Here is a 22,952-nt window from a genome sequence, read left to right as displayed (position 1 = left end):
CTTATCAAGGTCATCAATAAAGATGTTAAACAGAAATGGTCCCAACACTGAGCCCTGAAGTTTAATTAGAATAGGAAAGTGTATTTATCATTGAGGTATACCTGGCGTTTGACCTTGAATAAAATAAATGTGTGTAATTTATATATTAATGTCAGCTGCTTTTTATTCCCTCTGTTTGGTTTCTGTAAAGTTCTACCAGGATACATTTTGCTTCCTCCCAGTACAATTGCTGGAAAATCGTCGTACACATATTAATGAAAGTTCTTACACTCTAGGTGACAAGCATTCAACTAGGCTAAAAGGAAATGCATTAGGAGTGATTACAGAGAATTAAATACATTTAGGGAAATCAGACACCCACAATCAGTTGGAGCAGAGGAAATACATAGGGAGAGTTAGTATTTTTGTTTCATTGTTTTAGTCACTGGGTAGATTGGCTCTGCTATTATTGGCTGAGAGACTCTTGCAATGAAATAAATAGCTGTAAGTATAAAGTCCAAAAATTTTTGGCCCCAAATCCTGAAAGTAAAGTTGCTGTTGTACTACTATCGTTAGTGAATGCATAAACTTGAGAGTATAAAAACAGGGGTGAAAATTGTATTTTTGTTTCTCTAGCACATGATGGTAATGGAAGACATGCTGAAGGACTTTCTGCTGGGAGAACATCTTCTTTTAGTTGGCAATCAGGTGAGTTAAACATCTCTTACAATGCATGGAACAAAATCATCATTTAAAAATTACATTAAATCTTTGTTTTGCTTCATTGAAATTGCATTCGTTTTTACTATAGAAGTATTTGAGCTGTTTTTTTATTTTTTTTATTTTTTTTTTAATCTACTAGTGTCCATGGGTTTTATGGGCACATATCTGTGGAAAATGTAAATGCCTTAAATTTTTTTTACATTGCTATCAGAGTAACAAGTTAAAACATTAATAGTTATACGTAACATCATTACCTTTAAAATCTTCAGTTAACGGTTTGGTTATCCTTCATGGCTATGTATGAGACCTCTCCTTTAAAATCTCCCCTGGTAGATAAGAGGCAGACACATAAGTATTATCTAAACCTTATTTATTGATAGCAAAATGTTAGTTTTCTCTAAAAGAGATACACATTAGCTTTATTCTTTGGCAAGTGTCTTTGTTGATGGACACTTTATTGGTGAGGTCACGGGGGCTCTTGTGTTCTTTTAGTTAGTCGTTGCTGTTTCATGACACCTTCTAGCAGTTTGTAGGTTCCCCAAGATGAGGTGTGGGCAGATGTTCTCCAATTGGGTATGTTTGAAAATCTGTTCTTCAGAACCACCTTACACTATTACTGGAACTGTTAGGTGACTTAAACAGAATTATACGCTTTGCCAGTTAGCTCTGAAAAAAAAAAAAGAGAGCTTTTCTTATTATTTCTGTATGTTTGAAGTGTTCAGGAAAGTTATACTTCCCAAGCTACCAGGTTGTTTTTTCCCTCGTAAAGTAATCTCCCTTTAGTTTAGCTTTCCCTTAGCAAGGGTACGATAATTTTCGAGCAGATGTTTCTCTTCATGTTTTGCAATAGCCTTTGGAAAAAGTCTAACACAAAACACTAATGGACTAACATACATGGCAAGGAATATAAAATGCTAATTGTTATTAATATGCATTAAAATTATAATGTGTAGTTATATACAGTCTCATCTATTTAGAGTCCTTGCTAACAGCTTGAATTTACAAAGACATACTTGAAACCTCTTTAGACTTCTGCTGAATGATGCCAGCTTCTCCCTAAAGGTTTCATCTATTCGTAAATAGAAATGAATCTTTTTCATAAATTAAGTAAGATCTATTTATTCTGTTTCATAAACAGTGCTCTGTATGCCAGCTTCCAAGTTGGTATTGAAAATATATAGTACAGATTGCCTGCAGGACTTGCTGTCAGGGAATAGCAGGAGTGGGCTGCTCCACAAGGGAATGGAGGCAGGGACAGTGTCCTTAATGAGAAGGTTCGCAGTGCCACAGTTTCCAAGAAGACGAGCAGGTCTGAGAACCGCAGCCATGGTCAGCAAAGTGCCCAGTGGCTTCCAGACAGGTCTGTGGTGATGAGGCAGGTCTGAGGTCAAGCTAGGAACTCAAGTCAGCAGGTCCAGGCTGGGGTCAGCAAGGGGCCAGGCACAGCATCGCCAACAGTGTAGGTTGAGAAGGAACCCAGGAAAGGGCCTGAGTGTAAATGCAGCTCCCAAGCCATGGGGGCAAAGGGGACCCCAGTGAGGCAGCAGCACCGTGTCAGAGCTGACCTTCAACACAGGCAAGTAAAACACTAGGTCAGGGGAAGAGCTTGCAGAGCCCGGTGATACACTCAGGGCCTGGACACATGCTTCATATGTTCTACCAATTTGCCAAAAAAATTTTGAAGACTATGCAAGTAGGATTTTTAGGGTATAAGGTATTTTCCCAGCAGTGATATACTCATCCTTAATATTTTAATATGTGCCACATTTTCTCCAGGCTTATGAAACTCTTAATTGAAGACAGTGTTAAAAGATCTAGCTGGGTTGAGGTATTGGAACATACTGCTTTGATTCTAGACATCAGCTCAGCTGAACCGCTAAGTTGGAAAATCATTTGATTTGCTGTGATTTCTCTTTGTCAAATCAGTAATACTTACAGGTTTTGTTTTTTAATTGCTAACATATTTCTGAGTACTTCCAGGTTTACTCTGTACTAATTTGTTCCGTTGTTTTTATGTGTGACTTAAGAAAAAGCCAGCTGGCCTTTTCTTTTTGAAATACTATTTTTAAATTTGAGCACTGTATTTGCCATTCTGCAGTCTTTTAGGACCACATCAATCATCCTTGATTTCTCAGGGGTGATCTTTTAACCATTTTGAAATTGCTTGGCTAATTTCTGAAATATATTGCTGTAAATTTCCGTAGTGTTTGATGAATCCTGTTCAAGTACTTTAAAAGCAACTGTATTACATCCATGTGCTTTCATGCTGAATGTGCAAATACCTTCCCCTTGAAGTTATTAGAGTTTTCATCCTCTTTTTGTAAAAATTATTAAGAAATAGGATTTTTTTGCTGCTCAGTTACTTTAACAGTTCAGTCTGTAATAAGAAGGTAGGGTTTTATGTTTCCTTGATATATATATCAGTGTGGACCCATGTTTCTCATTTGGAAGAAATAGAAAATGTTTTTGTGTGGAGATACGAAGTGCTGTTTTGGGTTTCTTTCTGTTGTACTTCTTGTTGGTGAATGAGTGAATCATGGAATAACTGACAATTCAAATACTCTGAACCTGGGTATTTAAAAATATATGACTAACATCATTTGTGTCATTTCCTAGATATTTAAATGAGTTGGCATATACCTAGACCATAATTAGGTCCATCAAAATGATGACTATGTAAGTGAGTACGTCTGTTCAACTGTGATTCAATGTGCAAGGCTTGACCTGTAGTCTTTCTTTTAGAGACTGGGTTTGGTTTTGCTTGGTTGACTGAATGTGATTTTCCTCTTTTGCCTCTTTCGTTTTCATAACACGTGTACACACATAAAATTCCTGTTAGCTTAAGACCTCTCTCTTTATTTGAAAGTCTGTAAAGGTCGTCTCTTTTGTATATTCTTTTTAGTTAAGAGCTGTCTGATGAGAGTCTTCTTACCAAGATTGTTTTCAAGATATGAACTTTGACAATTAGTATTTGAAATTCAGTAAATTAGAATTAAATTATGTTGGTGGATGTTAGGGACTGGCTTTCTTAATGAAGCTGAAGGAAATTTGAAGATAAGTGTTAGATACCAACAGATATCTTTAGAAGTGTTCAGTTTCTGAAGTGAACTACTTTATAACCCACTTCATTCACGTGTGCTCCCTGGAGCTTATATGGCTATGGATTAGCCCAGGATTTCACAGCATAAATGTATCATGTGAAATATGGCTTCGTGTAAATATTTAACATTGGTTGTTGATTTATTTTGCGTGCTAACTGGAATCTGCTCCCATTTCATCTATAAGCAAACAGGTTTCTTTGGGCCCTTGGAAAAGGCAGGGGATAGATATGAATTTTCAGCTATGAAATAGCTTCCAATTCAAAGAAATGCCAATGCTTTCTATACGGCTTCTGATATTGCTTCCTGAATGAGCCTGTAGACTAAGTGCAAATGAAACTATGTATGACCATCTATAGCTTCTCAAAGCAGCTATAAAGTAGCTTTTTCCTTGGCTGAGAGTAAGCAGGTATTTATTATTCTCAAAGCAACAGGCAAGCAACAGCAAGAGTCCTGTTTAGTGAAGGTCACTTATTCCAAACTTTGCAGTGACTGTTTATTTAGTCATTACATATAGTTCTTACAGCTGCTCCCCAGTTTCATGAGACAGACTGGAGTATTTATTCTTATTACCAAGGAAAATTTTTAGGCTGTGTCTTTGTGAAAGTTTGTGGATTGGCCACTACTTGGTATCTTTTAATGTCTCCTTGAATTTCCTATCTTTGACAAACAGCAGAGAAACTACGCTAATAAACAGAATTTGTTTATGTGGAAAAACTTGAAAAATAGCAGTGGCTGAAACACTTTCATTTTTTTCTCGCAATTTTAAATTTTACACGTAACATTTCCCAAATTGTTGCATTTGGAAGGTGTCTAAAGAGAGCTGTTGGATTCTTTCACCTTTATTGGTCATAGGTGAAGTCTTGGCAAACATCATCTGGTTTTGAAGATATCAAACAAAATATTCATAGTTTAAGGGATTTGTGGCTTTCTGGAGAGAGAGAGAGAGGGCTCACAGCCTTGTCACTTCTGAATTATTTTATAGCCCTGAAGTTCTAAAACACCTAACAACATGCTAAACAAAATTTAAGTTTTTTATTTGTCATTATTTTGTTGCCATGATTTATAGTATGAGCTGTTCAGATAGCTGATTTCATAAATCAAAGAGGTTCTGTTGTAGCAACGAATCCTGAACATTTCTGGGTTTAGGCCACAGTTAGCATACAGGAAGTATTTAATGACAAGTAGTGTTCATTTTGCTTTTTTCATTCTATTTTCATTCACTGTATAAATATGCCATAGCTACAAATATTACAATACAATATTACAATAATACAATGAATATAGTGTATAAATATATTTAAAATACACTTCTACCATGATCTATCAGGAGTTATCTAAAGCAGCAGGACAGATGCAGCTTGTACCAGGTCCAGGAGTTCTGCTGTGCCTTGAGAATGGCATATGATCCCTGTCCCTGTCGTCATTAATGCTTCACTTGCCCTTATCTGTTCCATAATGTGTCTTTTAAATGGTACACGTGTTTCATTTTGATTCAAATTTCAATATGTACAGCCAATAATATTCTTAGGTGTGTTTCAGTCAGCGGGTGCTCCTCTGCTTGACCGTACCCTGTCGGCTTTGGCACACAGTGCTTGGCCTTCTACACTTAGGTCATCTGTTACAGGCGTTATACCATTTTCAAAGTGTAGAGCATAGCAATCAAAAGTGGTTGAGTGGACATTGCTGTCCATGCCATATAAGTGTTACCAAAATTATGAGGAACATTCTCTTTATTAATCTTCCTGAAGAGCGGACAGAGGAAATGTAGTATACCATTGGGACAACCTCATGTTCATCCGGGCTATTCCCTATTTGTCGTCTTTTTGCTTGTTTTTCCAGAATTCTCAGTTTCTGTTTTGTCTTGTAGTTTTCTTCGTTGGCAACCTTTACAGCTATTTCTAAGTATTTTGTACTCGCTGATCTACCCTTGATTACGAAATACTTGTATTCCCAGTATCCATCCTGCTTTTATGTAAATTACTTAATAAGGAAGAGCTACTGTTGTGTGGGGTTTTTTTTTAAAAAGACAACAAATAATATATTTATTCTCTTTGGCAATTATTATTAAGACTTAATGGATGCTGGAGTTCTACGTTGTGTTCTTTCAATCAAAAGGCTTTCCTATTGCTTATGTTCGCTTTTCAGTAAGAAACGTAAAGTTGATAATCAATAAGAATAATCCGAAAAAGCATTCAGTTACTGATTAAATTACTGCTGAACACAGAAAGCATTTAAATTTTGTCCTTCTTCATTTGATAGTGTAAAAATTGCTCCCCGTCTACTTCCCCATGTAGAAGGAAAGCACTTTGCAAAGTAATAAAACAAGCCTGTTCCTGAATAGCTTGCAGTCTAGTTAGACAATGTATAGATAAGGGAAAATCAGAAAGAAATATGAAGTAGAATAAGAATGAAGAATTCTATAAAGGTGCTAAGTATTGTTGTAAATAATTTGAAAGAAGATCATGACAAAATCCCTGGCAGCACTTAGTAAAAATGTTGACGTGAGCCCACAGTAAGTAGACTGGCACAAATACCTGAATGTAACGTCCTTTTGGCACGCTTGGTAATTTATTTCCCTGATAGAAGAATGTAATTTCATCCTTTCTGCTGCCTTTCCTTAATTGAGAGATCAACTTCAATGAACTCATGGGCTACCTCTAGGAATTTATTTTATTATTGAAGAAATTAGTAGGACAAATGGTTGAGTCTTTCTTAAGGATATTTAAAAGGACATGCTTGAATAGATCTGTCCTTCTAAGGTAATATTCTTCTTCTTATCTCACTGTGAAATTGAATTAAGTAGATACTGAGAGTGTGATAATATCAGTCACCAGAAAACTTTAAATAGCAAATGCTTGGCCTTTAAACTTTTCTAGAAATAAAGGACTTTGTTTTCCTTCTTCAACTTGTGTAAAAACGGACAGCTTCCTGTGCAAAGAAAGAATCTACTATCCTAAACCAAATTTTTATTATTATTATGAGCATGAGGAAACTGAGCTCCAAATGAGCTACACTGGGCGAAATACTGTGATATTTTTTGCCTAATTCTGTGTGACAGTTTTGGAAAACTCAGAAAATATTTCTCTTTTACGTGCTACAGTCATAACAGTATGTGCACCCACGAGAATAGACATGCTCTTTAAATGTGTCTCTGCTTATAGTATTGCTTTCTGCCTTTACAAGTTATACCAAAGAACCAGAATTAAAAAAAAAAAAAAAAGATCAATCAATTGATTTTTCTTTCGGATGTTTCTTCCCACAGATTCTTTCTATTGTAAAATTTTCATGTGCATTGAAACCACAATTGTCTTACGTCGCTGGAAATGTGAAGATTGTATTTAGCCTGACAGGGCTCTGGGTTGAAGGTTGTACTTGCATTCAGAAAAGTAAGCTTATCTAGACCTGTAGTCAGAGACGTATCCAAAGCATTCAGTTCATGACTTCTATCAGGGAATTAAGTTTATTTGTTCTTATGTTGAAATTTTATTATTTTACCATCACCATAAATTTCGTGTGCCCCAGCTGATAAAATAAAATGAGATCCTAAAGCACAGAGCATTGACTGTTGTGACTGATAAATATATAGATTGCAGCTGGGGCAAGACTTAAATCACCACTGCTTTTGCACAGCTGTTTTCCTTTGTTACTGGCATCCAAGTGAGGTAGCAACAACAGGGTCTGTCGCAGTGGTCCCCTGGTAGCAACGTCTAGTATCTGCCAGTGACGTGCCTTCTGCAATTATCACACTGCACTATACACTTTGTTCCAAGCAAGGAGTGATGAGCTTAACAGCACCTGGAGTGTTTGAGAGACTTCTGTATAGGTGCTGCTTGTTGCTTGGGTGATAACAGTACATTTAAAAAAAAAAAAAAATCAGAAATACATCTTCTGGTGTAAAAAAAAAAAAAAATAAAAAAAATAGGAGCCTCAATCAAAATGCATGCATTCTTCCAAATGTTTCTGTTGGCAGAAACAGGCGAACTGTGGGCACGGAAGGTAGTTTAGTGCCATACCCAGTGTTAGAAGCCGTACATTAGCAACAGTGTTTTCGTTTTCTTCTTTGTCGTTGTTCAGACGTAAGTTTCTGTGATAATGACGCTATCAATATAACTTTCTATGATGTCACAAACTGAGAACTCTGACGCGAGTGGTCTGTATACTAACATTTAATGAAAAGTCAAGACTGTCTTTCATTCCCTAACGTAATTTTGAATTAATTTTAAAATAAAATTTCCTAGGGTGAAAAAAAAAGTTATAAACTGCCTTTTTCACCAGTTTCAAATTTTGTTTCATTCTTTTGTAATGAAACAGGTGCTCTGCTACGCTGGATGGCTGTGTACTGAAATGGCAAAGGTGACTGATGAGCACAACATGGCAACCTCTTTTGCTGCTTCTGTATGACCTGCAAATCATTTAAAAAAAAATAAAAATGAGGCAGCATGGTTTAGATTTTTTTTTTTCCAATAATGTTTTTTTCTAAGCAGCAAACTATTAATTTCATAACCTTGGGTTTGGTTCTTTTGGACTATAATTTTATTGACTTGAGCTGGGCTGTGCAAGGGAAGAAATTCATCCCACTACTGTAATAGCTGCGTCCTGAATTGCAAAATGCCTCCTGGGACCTCTAACAACCTTGTTTATATTTGAAACTGCAGTTACTGCTAGAAGATTAAGTCATTTTATCCTTGGTAACAAGTGTTTACAATGTCAGTTAGGAGAATTTTTAACTAAGGGATTATTTTGCCTTCTCATTGCAGAATTTCCTTTTTGTTATTCATTAGTGGAGATATTTACTTCCCATTTTTTCTATTTCAGTTTCCCATATGTCCGACGGAATAAAAATTGTCTAATATTTACTTTCGGAAATATTTTTATTCCGTTCAGCTGAAACACCAACACAGATGTTCTTTTCTCTCTAATTAGCATGTGTTTATATTTCTGTTAAATTAAGTAACTGCAATAATGCGTATATAAATAACATACAGCAAGTGTTAATGGCGAACTGGTTTGTCCTCTGAATGTTACCTTAGGGTGCAATAATTGCAAATCACATGAGATTGCGTTCTGAATCCAGTCCAAGTTCAATTCCGTCTTTTAGTACGTTCATATGAAAGGTAGTTGTGAGTCTTTCTGCTTAAATAGTTGACCGCTGTGTGGGCATCCAGAAGATCCAGCTTGATCCTTGGCATTGGGTATAAACTCAGGGAAAAGGAGAATGACTTTGTTGCCGTTTTTGTCATTTCTTGTTTCTGAGGTGCCAGTAACTCACTTCAGAGGGTTTTTTTCCAAAATGGGTTAGCATTTTCCACATTTATTGTTCACCTGAAGAGGACTACCAGGCATGTTCTTTATCCTATGAAGGTCAGGTGAATTTGGAGTAAACCTACTTTTTTTGGCCTTACATTAATGAATAGTACTTTAAGAATGAACTCATCCAAGCTCTTTTTTGCAGTTTTTTAGTGGTGCTGAAGAGCCTTTTGAATAGCTTTGGTCTCCTCCTTCGTTTCTATTATATCGTGCCTTCTCAATGGAGTAACTGAGACAAAGAGAAGTGGTAACTTCTCATGAAGTAGGAATGTGGAGGGATGGAATCAAAGAGCTTTGACTTGAACTTTGCTCCAGCTACTGTTGCCAACCGAGGATTTTATGTGGTACACCACAGCCTCTATGAAGGCACATAATGTACTCTCTGAAGCAGTTCAGTCTAGAAGTTGGGCAACGTTAACGTGTTTATAATAGCTAAAATCTGGTGGGAATGCCTTTTGGCTTTTGAATACTGCATGCACCTTTTAAAAAATTTATCACGTTCTGAAATTGAGGTATACTTAAAATGAAATAAAAGGAGGTGTGCGGGGAGCCTGGCAAGATGCACAAATACAAATGAAGAAAAGGCGAGATGGGGTCGTGGCACAGCTCCCATTGACTTCACTGTGTTACTTTGGTAACCATGCTCTTTCCCGTCCTCCAAAGTGGTTCTTCACCACACTTGCATCCTCTGGGCATTCTCTTAAAAGTGAGGTGCGCTTCCCTTAATACCCTTGGTGATAACACCACAGATAGAAATACGTAAACCCAGCTATTTGGACCAAATAGCTTGCTTTCTATTCTAACAAGAGAGGGAGAAAAAAAAGTAATCTAGCGGTCTTATTGGGAACTGTTGGGAAAATATTATTTTCAGGCATAATTTTAAGAATCTATCGTAAACATACAAGCTACACGTGCTTTCTGTTACGCACATGAAAGCCAAGTTTTTTTTAAATTACAGTAACCATTTTGTTTGATATTAAATGTGTTTTACATTGATTCAATATGTTGATCTATTTCTTCGTCTTTGTACTTGCCACAGCTGGCTGCAGTCCCACTCTGCAGAGAAAAGGATGTGCAATCCGCTTGGGATTGGTACAGAAAACTGCGTGCTGACATCTGCCCGGTCATCTTTAGCTCTCTTAGGAAAAGTAAAGGAAGCTGCTTTCAGCATGGGTGTTTTGTGCTTGACATAGGGAGTATTCCTGTTTATTCACCCGTTTATGATTCCAAGTATCTGACTGCAAGTAGTAGGAAACATATAGGAATAAAACTGCCTGTGCGCACTACTAAAGGATTCTTACCGTTTCTGGTTAGTTTTGATGTTTGTGATGCAATTCCTGAAGTTATGTGTTACCCCCCAAGTGGGTATGTTCTTTGAGTTCCTGGAAGAATCTGTTAGCACAGTTTCATCCCCTGTTTCAAAGCGGTGGAGAACTGTCTTTCCAGTGACAGTTTTCGGAAATGACTGGTGTGTTGCAGCTTCTTACTACACCTGTGTGTAAAGCTGTAGATTCTTCTGAAGAATCAGGAGGAAGAAGGTTTGTGAGGAGGTGTGTGGCAGAGCACTAACTTGAGTTGGCTTTCCTGTGTTGGAGTCGAGTCCACAGTAGAATCTAGGTAGTGTTCTATTTTTGTCAGCTCTGCGTTATTTTTGCCTCTGCTCTCGTGGTGAGAACTCTCCTTCCGTGATTTCAGCTACTACACATGTGTGTGCGATTCTCCATTCTCATAAGTATAGTCAGATGAGAGACTGTGGTCCCATTTTGAGAAGCTTAAACAGTTTGCAGTTTTGCAGCTGGCAGTTACCATCCTTCAGCTAGAAGTTACAGTCATAAACGTCATAACTTGCAGCTCTGAATGCTCCTATTCTGTTTCAGTGCCAAGTGAAACAGATGAGCGAGTCTCAAATTGGTCTAATCTAATCTCTTTAATCTTTCTGTGGTTATATTTGTCTGCTTTACTTTATGCCGGTGTGGACTACTAGATGCATTCGTGCAGAGTGAGAATCGCAGCAGTGTTTTGTCACACAGCTTTTGGCTGGATTACAACTGGACTTTTCCTTCTGCTAATTCTTTTTCTTTTTCCTTTGCAACCCTTGGCGATCTCACTGTCATTCTGAGCTCCCAGGTCTGAAGCCATGTCCTTGCAGGAGGGATAAGCATCTGAACTGTCATCTTGGTCTGCATCTACATTAGCATTTTAGACCTCGTTAGGAGCGTACTTTCGAAGGGAGTCTCCTTACTGCAGTTTGATATCTGTCAAGGGATGTATGACCTGGATTCTCTTAGGATGAGACTAAACTGGAGGATGTTCTCCAGCAACACACCTAATTCGTTCCTCTGCTGATTCCTTCCATAGGAAAGAATGGCCTGGGCTGAAGTGCCAGCTCCTGAACCATTTGTACAGGACGCACCAGGGTGTTAGCAACACTCGATTCCCTGCATCAATCCACTGTCATCATTCTCCACAGCTTGCTAATGCAGACATCCTGCTATAGAGAGTTATAGATTAGTTTGATCTCCAACCCAATTCTGATTCCATCTGTGCCTTTTTTGCTAATTCCTGTGGAAATGGAATTAGCAAATATTACCAAGGCAATGCTCTAATTCCAGGTGACAGTTACAGGATGTTTCCTTGGACCACCAAGAATTATCTTTTCATATTTAGTGCAAGCCAACTTCCTAGCATTCACAGCCTCACAATACCTTTGTGAAATAAAAGGGCTGCAAAAAAATGGGTTTTTTTAAAGGAATGCATAGGCGTGCATGACATTAACTCTAGAGACTCAACCCTATTTCTGGTTATTCCTAGTAAGACAGGTAAGTATTTGAAATAAAATATATATCATTAAGTTGTGTTCAGAATTCTTTGATGTGGATTGAAATTGTATTTGCCTATAAAGGAGTATGGAGAGTATTTTAACAGTTTTGGAAGGCTGTCTATTCTTTGTTTATATCTTTAAAATGTGTACCTCTATATTATGTCTTAATATTATTTTTGTTTATTGCAGGGCGTTGGGAAAAACAAGATTGTTGACAGATTCCTTCACCTTTTAAACAGGCCCAGAGAGTATTTACAGCTGCACAGGTAAGAATGTGTTACGCTTCCATACTTTGTGTTGGTAGTCTGATTTCCTATGCTTTAAAACTCGTGTTTCTGAAGTTTAATTTGTTCTCATTGTTTGAACAAAGACCCTATTATGATAAGTGGCACACAGACCACAGAAATGTATCTGGTTTATAGACAGGGGCGATATGCTGACAGGTTGAGAAGGGGGTACAAGAATCTAATGCAATCACGTTGCTTAACGTAAGAGGAAGTAGCAGTCAAAGCGTATAGACATTAAACCATGCTCAAGAAGAGAGTAATATCTTTCTGTCATGTCTGGAGAGATTTCCCTAAGCATGAAATACTGTGTGAGGGGGAAAAAGTTCAAAGGTGCTTGTTTGAATATGGCACTCACTAGGCAAGAAATATTTTACAGAGTAAAGGTTTTTGGTTTTTTTATCTTTGGCACTCCCGCTGACCACATGTATTTCTTTCTCACCCATAAACATACTTGGATTAGAAAATTATAATTATTTTCACATGAAAGCTAAAAAAAATGGACTTCAAGACAACAAACCAATGAATACAAATTTTGAATACAATTTAAAAGCTGAAATAATATCAAATTATCTGCCTGTTTTTTATGACATGAACTTTAAATCAATAAATTGACATGAAGAATGGATATGTCTAGAAGAATCAGTTTCAATTGAACTGCATCCTTTCTCAGCTTCATTCCTAATCTTTACCTCTCTGTCTCCTCCGTCCTAACTTCATCACCCTGTCTCTTTCCATAATCACTGTTTTTTAAATAGGGCTAATAAAAATGTACATCTTTGATATTTTGCCCTTTAACAGCATGGTCTCCGTAACACTGTCTCTCTCACATTCTCCCCCAGCTCTTTGCCTTCAAATGTCTTGTCCTTCTATTCCTGATACATGGATAGATCTATCTCATCACTTTTCTGTTGCTGTTTTCTTTTGTACTTCATCTTATAGACTTCTGTCACTTTCCCAAATAACGCTTTTGTGACGTGCTACTTTCAGCTTTGTGTTAACTCTCCTACCATCTTCTCTGCTTGGAGCAGCCACCCTGTCCTTCTGGATAAAATACACTACCATTTTTGCAAATCCCAATTATTTCACAAAATACTACAGTTTTTCTGTCATTCAGAGCATTTGTGATTTTGAAAAACTGTTCTCCAGTGAGGTGTGGTCAGACAGAACAGCACTTTAACATAAATTCAGAATATTCTATAAGCATGACGTTTGGAGTCATGGTTGGAGCTGTAGAATGTATTTGTTACATACATACATACAAAAAAACTGTGGTTTTTTTATCTAGTCAAGACAAACTTCTATAGACTCTGTGAAGTATTGTTTATGGTTTGAGGGTTCTAGAGATGGATTGAAGTAGGAAATGATGAGTGGTCCTATGATGTTCTACACAATTAATTCCTGAATATAGAAAATTCAGAAATTTCTATTTCTTGGGTGGCATTTTGAAATACCTTGTGAAGAACCCAGTCTATATAATATCTTGATAAACTTTTTAGGGCATTTAGACAAGGATTACAATAGTGTTAGTGCACACTTTTATATTGCAAAACAAAATAAGAGTAAGTTTAGAAAAAAAAGCCAAACCAGTTCCCATTTCACTACTAAGTTTTGGATATTTTGTGGGGAGAAATGCAGCCAGTAGCTTATGGCATAGATGTATTTTATTAGAAAATATGCTAGAACGTGTACTTCATCTTCGATAGTCCGTGGTATTTCTACAGATTTCGTAGCTGGCTACCATCAATACCATTACTTATGCTAACCGGAAAGTATTTCAAAATATCATACCTTTAATGGTGCTCATATACCTGGATTATAAATCTAGAGCAATTGAACATTCAAAGCATGCATTTTAATTGACTACTTTGTAAGGAAAAGAAATTATTTTACTGCTTTCTTCATGAAACATGTGGAGGTGATTCAGCGTCAGACGAAGGTTGGACATTTTCTGCCCTTTCAGAAATGTGTCTGACAGATGGTACCTCATTAGACCTTGGAATCTGGGTTGCAGACTCTCTAGTTCCGCTTCAGCTAGTCTCTCTGGCAATGAGTGTGCACTTGTCAGCTGCATATCCTGAGGCTCTGAGTTTCTAGTGAGGTAGGGAATCTGTAGGAAAATGGATGAGGATGACATTGTGAGCTCTTGAGCTTGCCCATATCGACTGTCACTTCACATAATTAGCTATAAAAGAAGTAATATGCATGTATGTATAACTTGGAGAACAAGTCTCATGAGGAGCGGCTGAGGGCGCTGGGGTTGTTCGGCCTGGAGTAAAGGAGGCTGAGGGGAGACTTTATCGCTCTCTACAACTCCCTGAAAGGAGGGTGTAGAGAGGTGGGGGTCGGTCTCTTCTCCCAAGTAACAGGCAATAGGACGAGAGGTAACAGCCTCAAGTTACGCCAGGGGAGGTTTAGATTGGATATTAGGAAAAATTTTTACACTGAAAGGTTTATTTATTAAGCATCAGAACAGGCTGCCCAGGGAAGTCATCCCTGGAGGTATTTAAAAGATGGGTAGACATGGTGCTTAGCGATATGGTTTAGTGGTGGTTTTTGTCAGTGTTAGGTTGATGGTTGGACTCGATCCTGAAAGATCTCTTCCAACCTAGGCAATTCTATGATTCTATATTGTCAATACTGAATAGTAGCTGTTCTGGAGTAGAGAGATAGATCCTTAGCACTAAAATGTCTTTGTTGGTGGCAATAATTAAGATATAGAATCACAGAATGGTAGGGGTTGGAAGGGACCTTTGGAGATCATCTAGTCCAACCCCCCTGCCAGAGCAGGGTCACCCAGAGCAGGTTGCACAGGAATGTGTCCAGGAGGGTTTTGAATGTCTCCAGAGATGGAGACTCCACCACCTCTCTGGGCAGCCTGTTCCAGTGCTCTGCCACCCTCAAAGTCAAGAAGTTCCTCCTCATGTTTAGGTGGAACTTCCTATGCTCACGTTTGTGCCCATTACCTCTTGTCCTGTTGCCGGGCTCCACCAAAAAGAGCCTGTCCCCATCCTCCTGACACCCACCCTTTAAGTATTTATAAGTGTTGATATAGCCAGAGAAGAAACTGCTGGAGTGGAGAAAACTGTGAGAAGAGCTTTAAAATTAGTATGATTAAGATCTTTAATAAAAAGTGTAGTGTTATGTACTAAATAAAATTATCAAATAAATAATATACAAAAATAATTAGACTGAATTTCAGAAGTATTCTGATTTATGAATCCGATTGCCATTTTTCAAAAACTAGTTTTTTAATGATATTAAAGTGCCAAAATCATGAAGAGATCCTAGAAGTGTTTGCTTTCAACATCTTGTGATGTAAATAAGGGGGAAATACACCACGGCATAAAAATGCTATTAAATCTGGCTTGGGGTTGTTTGGTTGGGGTGGTGGTTTTTGTTGGGTTTTTTTTGTTGCGATTGTTTTGTTGCGATTGTTTTGTTTTTACTGTCTCGATGGCGTAGTGTAAGGAGTTCTGCTGATCTAATGCTACATATAGTCAGTGACATTCAAGCAAGGAATATTTGCCTTAGAGACAATGAGCTATTACCAGGAGTAATTTTCAAGTCTCACGTTTTATATCTTATACTTTAAAATGATGAGAGGAGATAGAGGACAGAAAAAAGAGAGTGCTTTTCCTTAAACATCCTTTCTGACATCTGTGTTTACTTGCTCTACCACTGATTCACATGGAAGGGTCAGCCTGACCTTAGGGTTTAGATTGCTTGTGGAGGTGATAAATCCTTATTCTTAACCCTTCTTACAGCATCTCATTGAGTTTTTATTTTCTTTAAATTGTTAAGTCTTATAAATCATTTTGGGACCATAAAACTGAAAATCTTGCCTGGAAAGAAGCTGTGATAAGATTTAATGAGGAAAGCATTTAAGAAAAATATTGGTGTATAAATTACTCAAAAAGTTGGCTACTTCCTCTTGCGTACTGCCTAATATCAGGAGTTGATCAGGAGTCTAACCAGCTCTCTCATCGCATTAATTGTGAGGTTATAGGACTCTTTCTGAAAAGGGTAATTTGGGATAGGCTCTGCACAGCCTCTCTAGAACTGCGCTGAAGAAGCATCCAGCTCCTTTTCCTTGTTGAAGGACGAACTGTCATCTGCTTGGGATTTCCCAGTCACTCCTTTACAAGAATAAGTTTCAGCAGAGAAATGCTAAATTTCGTTTACCCCTCAGGGAGGGTTATCTCAATTTTGTGCACTCAGGACACTGGCTACACGTTAGGGAACATACAATAGTGTTGTCTTGCCTAATATTAAACTGTAGGGTTTTATTGCTTTCACCTTGAGCGTGCATTCATGGTGCTGCTGGAAGGGTGACAATCTATGAGGCCTGTGCAGTCACAGGCCAATAAGAGATCTGCATAGAAATTAAACACACACTGGATGACTTTCTTAGAAACTTTGATGTTCTCCAAATAAATGTAAGAGAGTCAAGTGTTTGTGTTGCTCCTAAATGTGTGGACCCTGGAAAGCCTCATCATTTTATGAACCTTGCTGTTATTTCTTTTGCTGTCCCTCATGTGAGTTGGGTAGAAAGCAATTGCCAGTGGTTCTACACAGAAATCTGAAGCCAAATTTGGTAGACTAAATTGTGGATCTGTAAAACAAATTTTATTGAATCAGGAAAAATATTTTGATGGAAGCCGATAATATCTTGCTTTAAATTACAAAGTCCCTTAGGCCAAGAGGATTCCAGAGAAGGAAGAAAAAATTTAAAGCCTTAGAGAAGACTCAGGCAAGAACAAGTGCCCTGTTAAGACTATAAAATCCTTCTTATCATTGATGAGAGTAATAGATAAATATAAAAATGTAAGCTCACAGCTCTCCTGCATAAATATGTGAGAAGAAAGTATCATGGACTTTAGACGGTTGCTCCTTTGATGTGATCAAAGAAAAAAAGATTAATTTTACTTCTCTTATCATCAAATTAGTAACTAATTGCACACAAAGAATAGCTTTGATGGAGTAAAATGTCCTTTACCTGTCAGTTAAACATTAGGTTTGAATCTGTTTGGAATTAAGTCGTACTGTCAAGCTGCTTTTTAGATTTTAATGACAATGATTACTCCTCCTTGAAGTTACTATTTTTGTGTAGACTATATTACAGAACTAGAGTATTTATCCTTTTGTTTCTAGTGCAGGCTTTATTTGTGAGTCCTTTTTTTTTTATTTGGTTTGGGTTTTTTTCTGGGTTTTGGTGGTGGGTTTTTTTTTGATTGTGAAGAGGCTTCTAATAGAAAGTTCCCTGAAAGTTTAGATTTGACTAGGAAGATGTAAAATTCAGTGGCACACTTTTAATAGTAGTTTCTGCTAGTATAAACAAGATGCTGGTTTTTTCATGCTAAAGGCATTTGGATTAATATATACATCAAGTTTTTGGAGTCATATGGTGTTATCTGATCTCAGCCTTCATTAAAATACATTTCTAGTCTTTAATACATGAGCTTAAAAAAAGGAAAAGAAGATTTACATGTCATTTATTCTCATCTGAAATCTTAGTTTAGGCAACTAAAGAGAAATGGAAAAATACTGTGGAGAATACATAGTGTCAACTGAAGACCTGTGAAAGCTGCCACCTCTGTTCTGCTGGGGTTGAGTTTGCTTTAAGTCGTGTGAGCTAAAAAGAGCAACTGGCAACAGAAGCCCTCTGAAATTATTATCTGCCATCAGGAGTTGTTCTCCTAATTGCTCTGATAGCAAACAAAAGCCTATCTGTCTTGGTAGTCCCTTTAAGAAAAATTAATTGTGGAAAGAATGTCTGTGTTCCAGGCAGCACATTTGCTTGGTTCAGGAAGGCACAATTTTCATTTTTCTGTGTCAGTACCTTTTCTTAAAGTTTGGTGTACGTTACATTCCTTGATGTTTGAGATATCCAAAAGCTGTCTGGATGCAGTCCTGGGCACTTGGGTCTAGGTGGCCCTGCTTGAGCCAGGCGGTTGGACCAGACAACCTCCAGAGGCCCCTTCCAGCCTCAACCACTCTGTGATTTACCATCAGTTTCTGCAAGGTAGCAGCTCGATGACCCCAGATAGCTCTTATTCTAGGTATGTTGTAGTAACTTGTCTTGCTAAATCAAAATTGTTCATTAGAGAAAAAAAAGAAGTTGTTAGAAATCAGTTTATCTTGCGTTCATAAAATTAGATGATCCAGCAGTGTTTATTCCATGTTGGGGACTCCATTTGCACTGCCCTTAGCTGATGCCCAAATGTGCCAGCATGGAACAGTAGTTAAAGTTGACGGTAATTAAGACGCAGCTTCAGACTCACTGTTTTGAGAACAAGAAAAATAAGAGCATTTCATGTAATGAGATTAAGTTTGATAACTTCTAGAACATTTATTATTGTTATGATATGAGTCTAAATAACGAGCAGTTGTTAAAGAGAAAATTCTCTGAGGTTTTTCCTGCCTTCACCCTGTCTCAGCCATAGATCAGCTCTAGGAAACGCAAAAATTGCAGCCCGCCTTCTCCTCTGCAGTGTGTCTGCCACAGGCATTCCTCTAAGCAATTCAGAACGTTCAGGAATAAAAAGTACCAACCCTTTCCACTGCGATGGGAACTTGGTTACTCTTAGCTCGTGGGAGAACTGGATCCCTCCTGAGCTACTGCATACGCGGCCGCCAAAGCCACAATAAGTAAAACTAGTCAACCTCAACTCTGATGTCTTCAGTATGTAGATCTGCAATTATTTAGTTGTGTAAGAACAGCACCGTCGCTTACAGAAATAAAAGCTTTTGATGAGCAGACTGCAGTGTAATCTACGTCAATAATTTATTGATGGCTTATGAATGGAGTTTCTGCTGCTCAGAGCATCACGAATCTGCAGAAGATATGAAGCGATTAGTTCTGTTCAAGTGTTCTCTTCCTGCATATCAATAAAATAATCTTCTAGGAAATTAGTTAATTATCAAAAAAGAGAATAAGAATCTTCATAAAGTCATATAACAAAAAAAGGTTTTGGTGTACAAGAGCTGTTCTCTGTAAGGTCAAAAAAGTTAAAACTGCTTATAAATATGATTTTGATGCCTTTTCGTGAAAATAGAGAATGTAGGAAGTTTTCTTCTTCAGCTTTTAAATAAAAGGGTTTGTGCCCTTAAATTAACCATATTAACTCTTAGTTCTCCACGTGGTATCTTTTCTCACAAGTTGAGATCACTTGTTTTCCATTTTTCTAGGCATTAACATGTATTCTAAAGCAATTTGGCTTTGTTGTGAATTTGATGTCTCACCGCTGTCAACAGAATACTGACAGCTATAGAAATTCTATTTATTATCTGATAATCTTACTATTTTAGAAGGTATTACACTACCTTATTCTGTTTTTCCTAATGTTACATTTCTTTTCAAAGAATTTACCAATGGTATTGCATCTTCCTGTCAAAGTTGCTGTGTTTGTAAAGCGTGATACAGGGTTCATTTAAGAAATCTACTACTTTTTGTGTTGTGCCTTCTCTGGTTCCCTATTAAATTACAGTAATCTGATGATCTTTCCTTCCAAAAATTAACCGAGTTTACATATGTTATCCTTTTAAAAATAAATGTAATTTTGCTGTGATCTTTAACAATCAAATCTATGGTGAGGTTTTAGGGTAGGAAAATAAGCTTATGGTGTCCCTACAAGCAATACTTTACTAGAAACTGTCCATTAATCTCTAGATGTTAATTTTCTTCCCTTCTTTTTCAGCACACATAATCAGTATAAAATCTAATTACCTGTTTCATCTATTGAGATCATTTAAAACTACCCTTTCAGCTTCATTGACTCCAGAGTTTTTAATTTCTAATGAAAAAAAGCTGTTTCAGAAGGAATAACTTCCTCTGCCCAAGAGACAGATGAACATCTGATATTGTAGAATTATAGTGTACTCGTTCTCAGGATTGCATTTAGTTATCTTGTCTCGAAAGAATATGGGACCATGTAAAACACTTTAAATGCTGATATAGCTCTGCAGGTCTGTTTTTAACAACGAACAACCCAGAAAAGCTTTTTCTGTAGGAGACTGTTGTTGAAGCAAGTGCTCTTGAGCTGCACTGGTTTGCTAGAGGAATCCAGTGAAGATGTGTGTCTGTTGTGTATTTGTATGTTGGCAGCCACAAAAAAAAAAAAAAAAAAAAAAAAAAAAGGAAAAAAGGCTAGGTAGTTTTTCCTGATGATTTTGAGTCATGAATGCATGTGTCTAGAATATTTTCTTTTAATGTGGTACACAGTAACCTTATAGTGTGTGCTTTATTCTTGATGCAGCTCAGGTTTGGAAATAAATAATAAGATGACATATTTTTGTTATGAAGATTTATGCTGTGAAGCACTGAATGTATTGGCTGGCATATAATGGGTGTCTTTATGCTTTTTTACTCTGCCTGTTCTTTTTTTCCCGTTTCTTAAATACATTTTCAATCAATACAGAGTTGCACTGCAAAGCTTCCAGGAGTTCCTGCAAGCTAATGGTCTCTGTTCCCAATGTCAGCTTTTCACAAGCTGTCAGACTGCTCTGCTATTGTCAGATTCCAGGTGTTAGAGAGCTCCTTCATTTATCTTTTTGTAGGAATTGAATTCAGCATGAATATCGTGCTGTGTGGCTGTTACGGAGAAATAACTTAGGTTAGAAGACCCCTTTGTTTCATTTTCCTCTAAAGCTGAAGTAACATTTTCTTGCTGTTTACTCGGTGTAATGTATTCTTATACATAATAAGGGGAGCTGTAGGGTGTCATTTATGGATTTTATAATTAGGGTGAGTGAATTTTTTTATGTTGTTATAACAAATTATGTAAACACATTGCATCTCGTTTTGAAAGATGGATCACGTATAACCTGAATTAAACATACAATTCCCTTTTGTCTTTGTTCTGCCACCCGCAGTCGTACTGACTAACGAGTACCTTTATACGCCAAATAATTTCTTGGATTTTAAACAAATATATGTCCTGCTGTGTAGCTATAATGGCCTAGCAGAAAAAAATTGGGATTTAATTATCAGTGCATAGAGATAAGTCAAAAAGGCTTTACAGTGTCATTTTAACAGAGAAATGAGGCGGCTGGTTGGCTTTTCAGATATTTCAGAATTCCCTAAATATAGTGGTCAGATCATTCAATGCAATGACTGTATGATAGGTTTGCAAAACAAATTAATTCGTAAATGCTGAAGTCATGCAGATTCTTTCTTTGTGTTCAGATCACCTGCTCTTCATCAGGATAATCCATGAGTGGATTAGCTGACCAATTAACAGCTTCAGATGGCCCTTGGCCTAATTATTTTTCAAATACTCTTAAAATTAGGTCACAGCAGATGGCTATATTCATGTCTGATTGAAACGTAATTGAGAAGATATATGTATCTATGTACATAGGTATTTACCGAGATATCTCACAACAATGAAGAACAACAATTCTTAGAGCGTATATTCTGTGTGTCTGCTTTTTCCTTTCAACTACCATAAAGTTTAATTTGGGAGAATAAGAGGAAGGCCGAACTTGAATCTGGTTTATCTAAGCTTGTTACCATGAGCGCCAACCCTTAAAACACAAGGTTACCTTCCATAGATAAGCTCTTAGCCTTTCAGCCTCAGAGTAAGTACATACAAAAGCCAGGACAGGATTTTTCAGCACTTGTCAAGATGGAGTAATTTCAGGAAATATGGATGTTCGTAATGTTAACTAAGGTCCTGACACCGTGTCCTGTATTTGGACATAAGCCTCCTTGGGGGCTCAAGTCTTAAAATAAACCATTGGAATACCTTTTCCTTTTCTTAAGTTAAATGTCAATGAGTAAATTATAAAATGGATCAAATTCTGTTTTGATGTTTACACTTCAGTGTTCTGGGAAGGACAAGTGTCAGAACATAAAATGAATATTTGTAGATGTGTCATATAGACAGCATTAACATTTATAATGAAGAATTTCATGCATTGATTTCATTTCTCTAAAGACGCATCTTTCAGCTGGATAGTCCTCCAGATGAACTCACACAAATTTAATCAGAAGAGGAATATCATTCTCCTTTGTTTCGTAATTTTTCCTCCTGGCTAGTTCTAGCTTCTGTGTCTCAGCACAGGATATCCAGAATGCTTGGAGATTTACTTTCTTTCCATCTTTGCTTCCCATCTTGCTCTGTTTCAAGATCTATCGATAGGGGTATTCAGCTCTTCCAAACAACTCCAAATATTCATTTGAAAAGAACCTGGAAGAAAGTTTCTGTCTCCAGTGAATGGACTAAGAAATGCTGAACTCATTGGGTTTGTATAGAGGAGAATTCTATTCTAAAACAATAGAATAGCTATCAGGTGCAGTTCCTCTCCTCTCTTTTTGAAGTAATTTTTTCAATTCAGTTATGTAATAGAATTTGGGTGAATCTTGAAAATTGTCAGGGACAGAATAGACTGAACAGTCTCTGCAGTTGATGGAGATTTCTCCTGCCGCATCTCATAGTTCTTCCCTGGAAAGAAGGCATTGCTGTCAAAGAAATACTAGCTGTCAGAGACTGGTATGTTTGAGTAAGTCTATAGACCTCAGAAAAAGCTGCCTTTAGGGTAAATAATGCACCACTAGCAAAAAAATATATAAAAGGCAGTGACGTGAGCTTATAAACAAAAAGACATCAAAAGAATTCTCAGAAGTCCTACTGTGAATTGAGTGGTACTGTCAGAAGAGTTGCTGAGTTTCAGTAGCAGATCTTTAATTTTTTTTTTATTTTCTTTTCTTTTTTTTCCATAGAGAGTTTGTGA

At 37.2% G+C, this 22,952-nt stretch overlaps 1 protein-coding gene across 2 annotated transcripts in view; it reads left to right on the top strand.

The window, feature by feature from the left end:
- The window catches only part of VWA8 (von Willebrand factor A domain containing 8), a 196,166-nt gene that overhangs the window by 78,597 nt on the left and 94,617 nt on the right, over window positions 1–22,952 (top strand). For both annotated transcript variants that reach the window (XM_074564766.1, XM_074564775.1), the window contains 2 exons: window positions 616–687; window positions 12,121–12,197. In XM_074564766.1, coding sequence (XP_074420867.1) covers window positions 616–687; window positions 12,121–12,197 — 149 coding nt within the window. The remainder of the gene's footprint in view (window positions 1–615; window positions 688–12,120; window positions 12,198–22,952) is intronic.

Source organism: Larus michahellis, chromosome 1 (genome assembly GCF_964199755.1).
Source record: "Larus michahellis chromosome 1, bLarMic1.1, whole genome shotgun sequence".
NCBI classification, from domain to species: Eukaryota; Metazoa; Chordata; class Aves; order Charadriiformes; family Laridae; genus Larus; species Larus michahellis.
The sequence above is the reverse complement of the archived record's forward strand: the minus strand, read 5'-3'. Positions and strand labels throughout refer to the sequence as shown.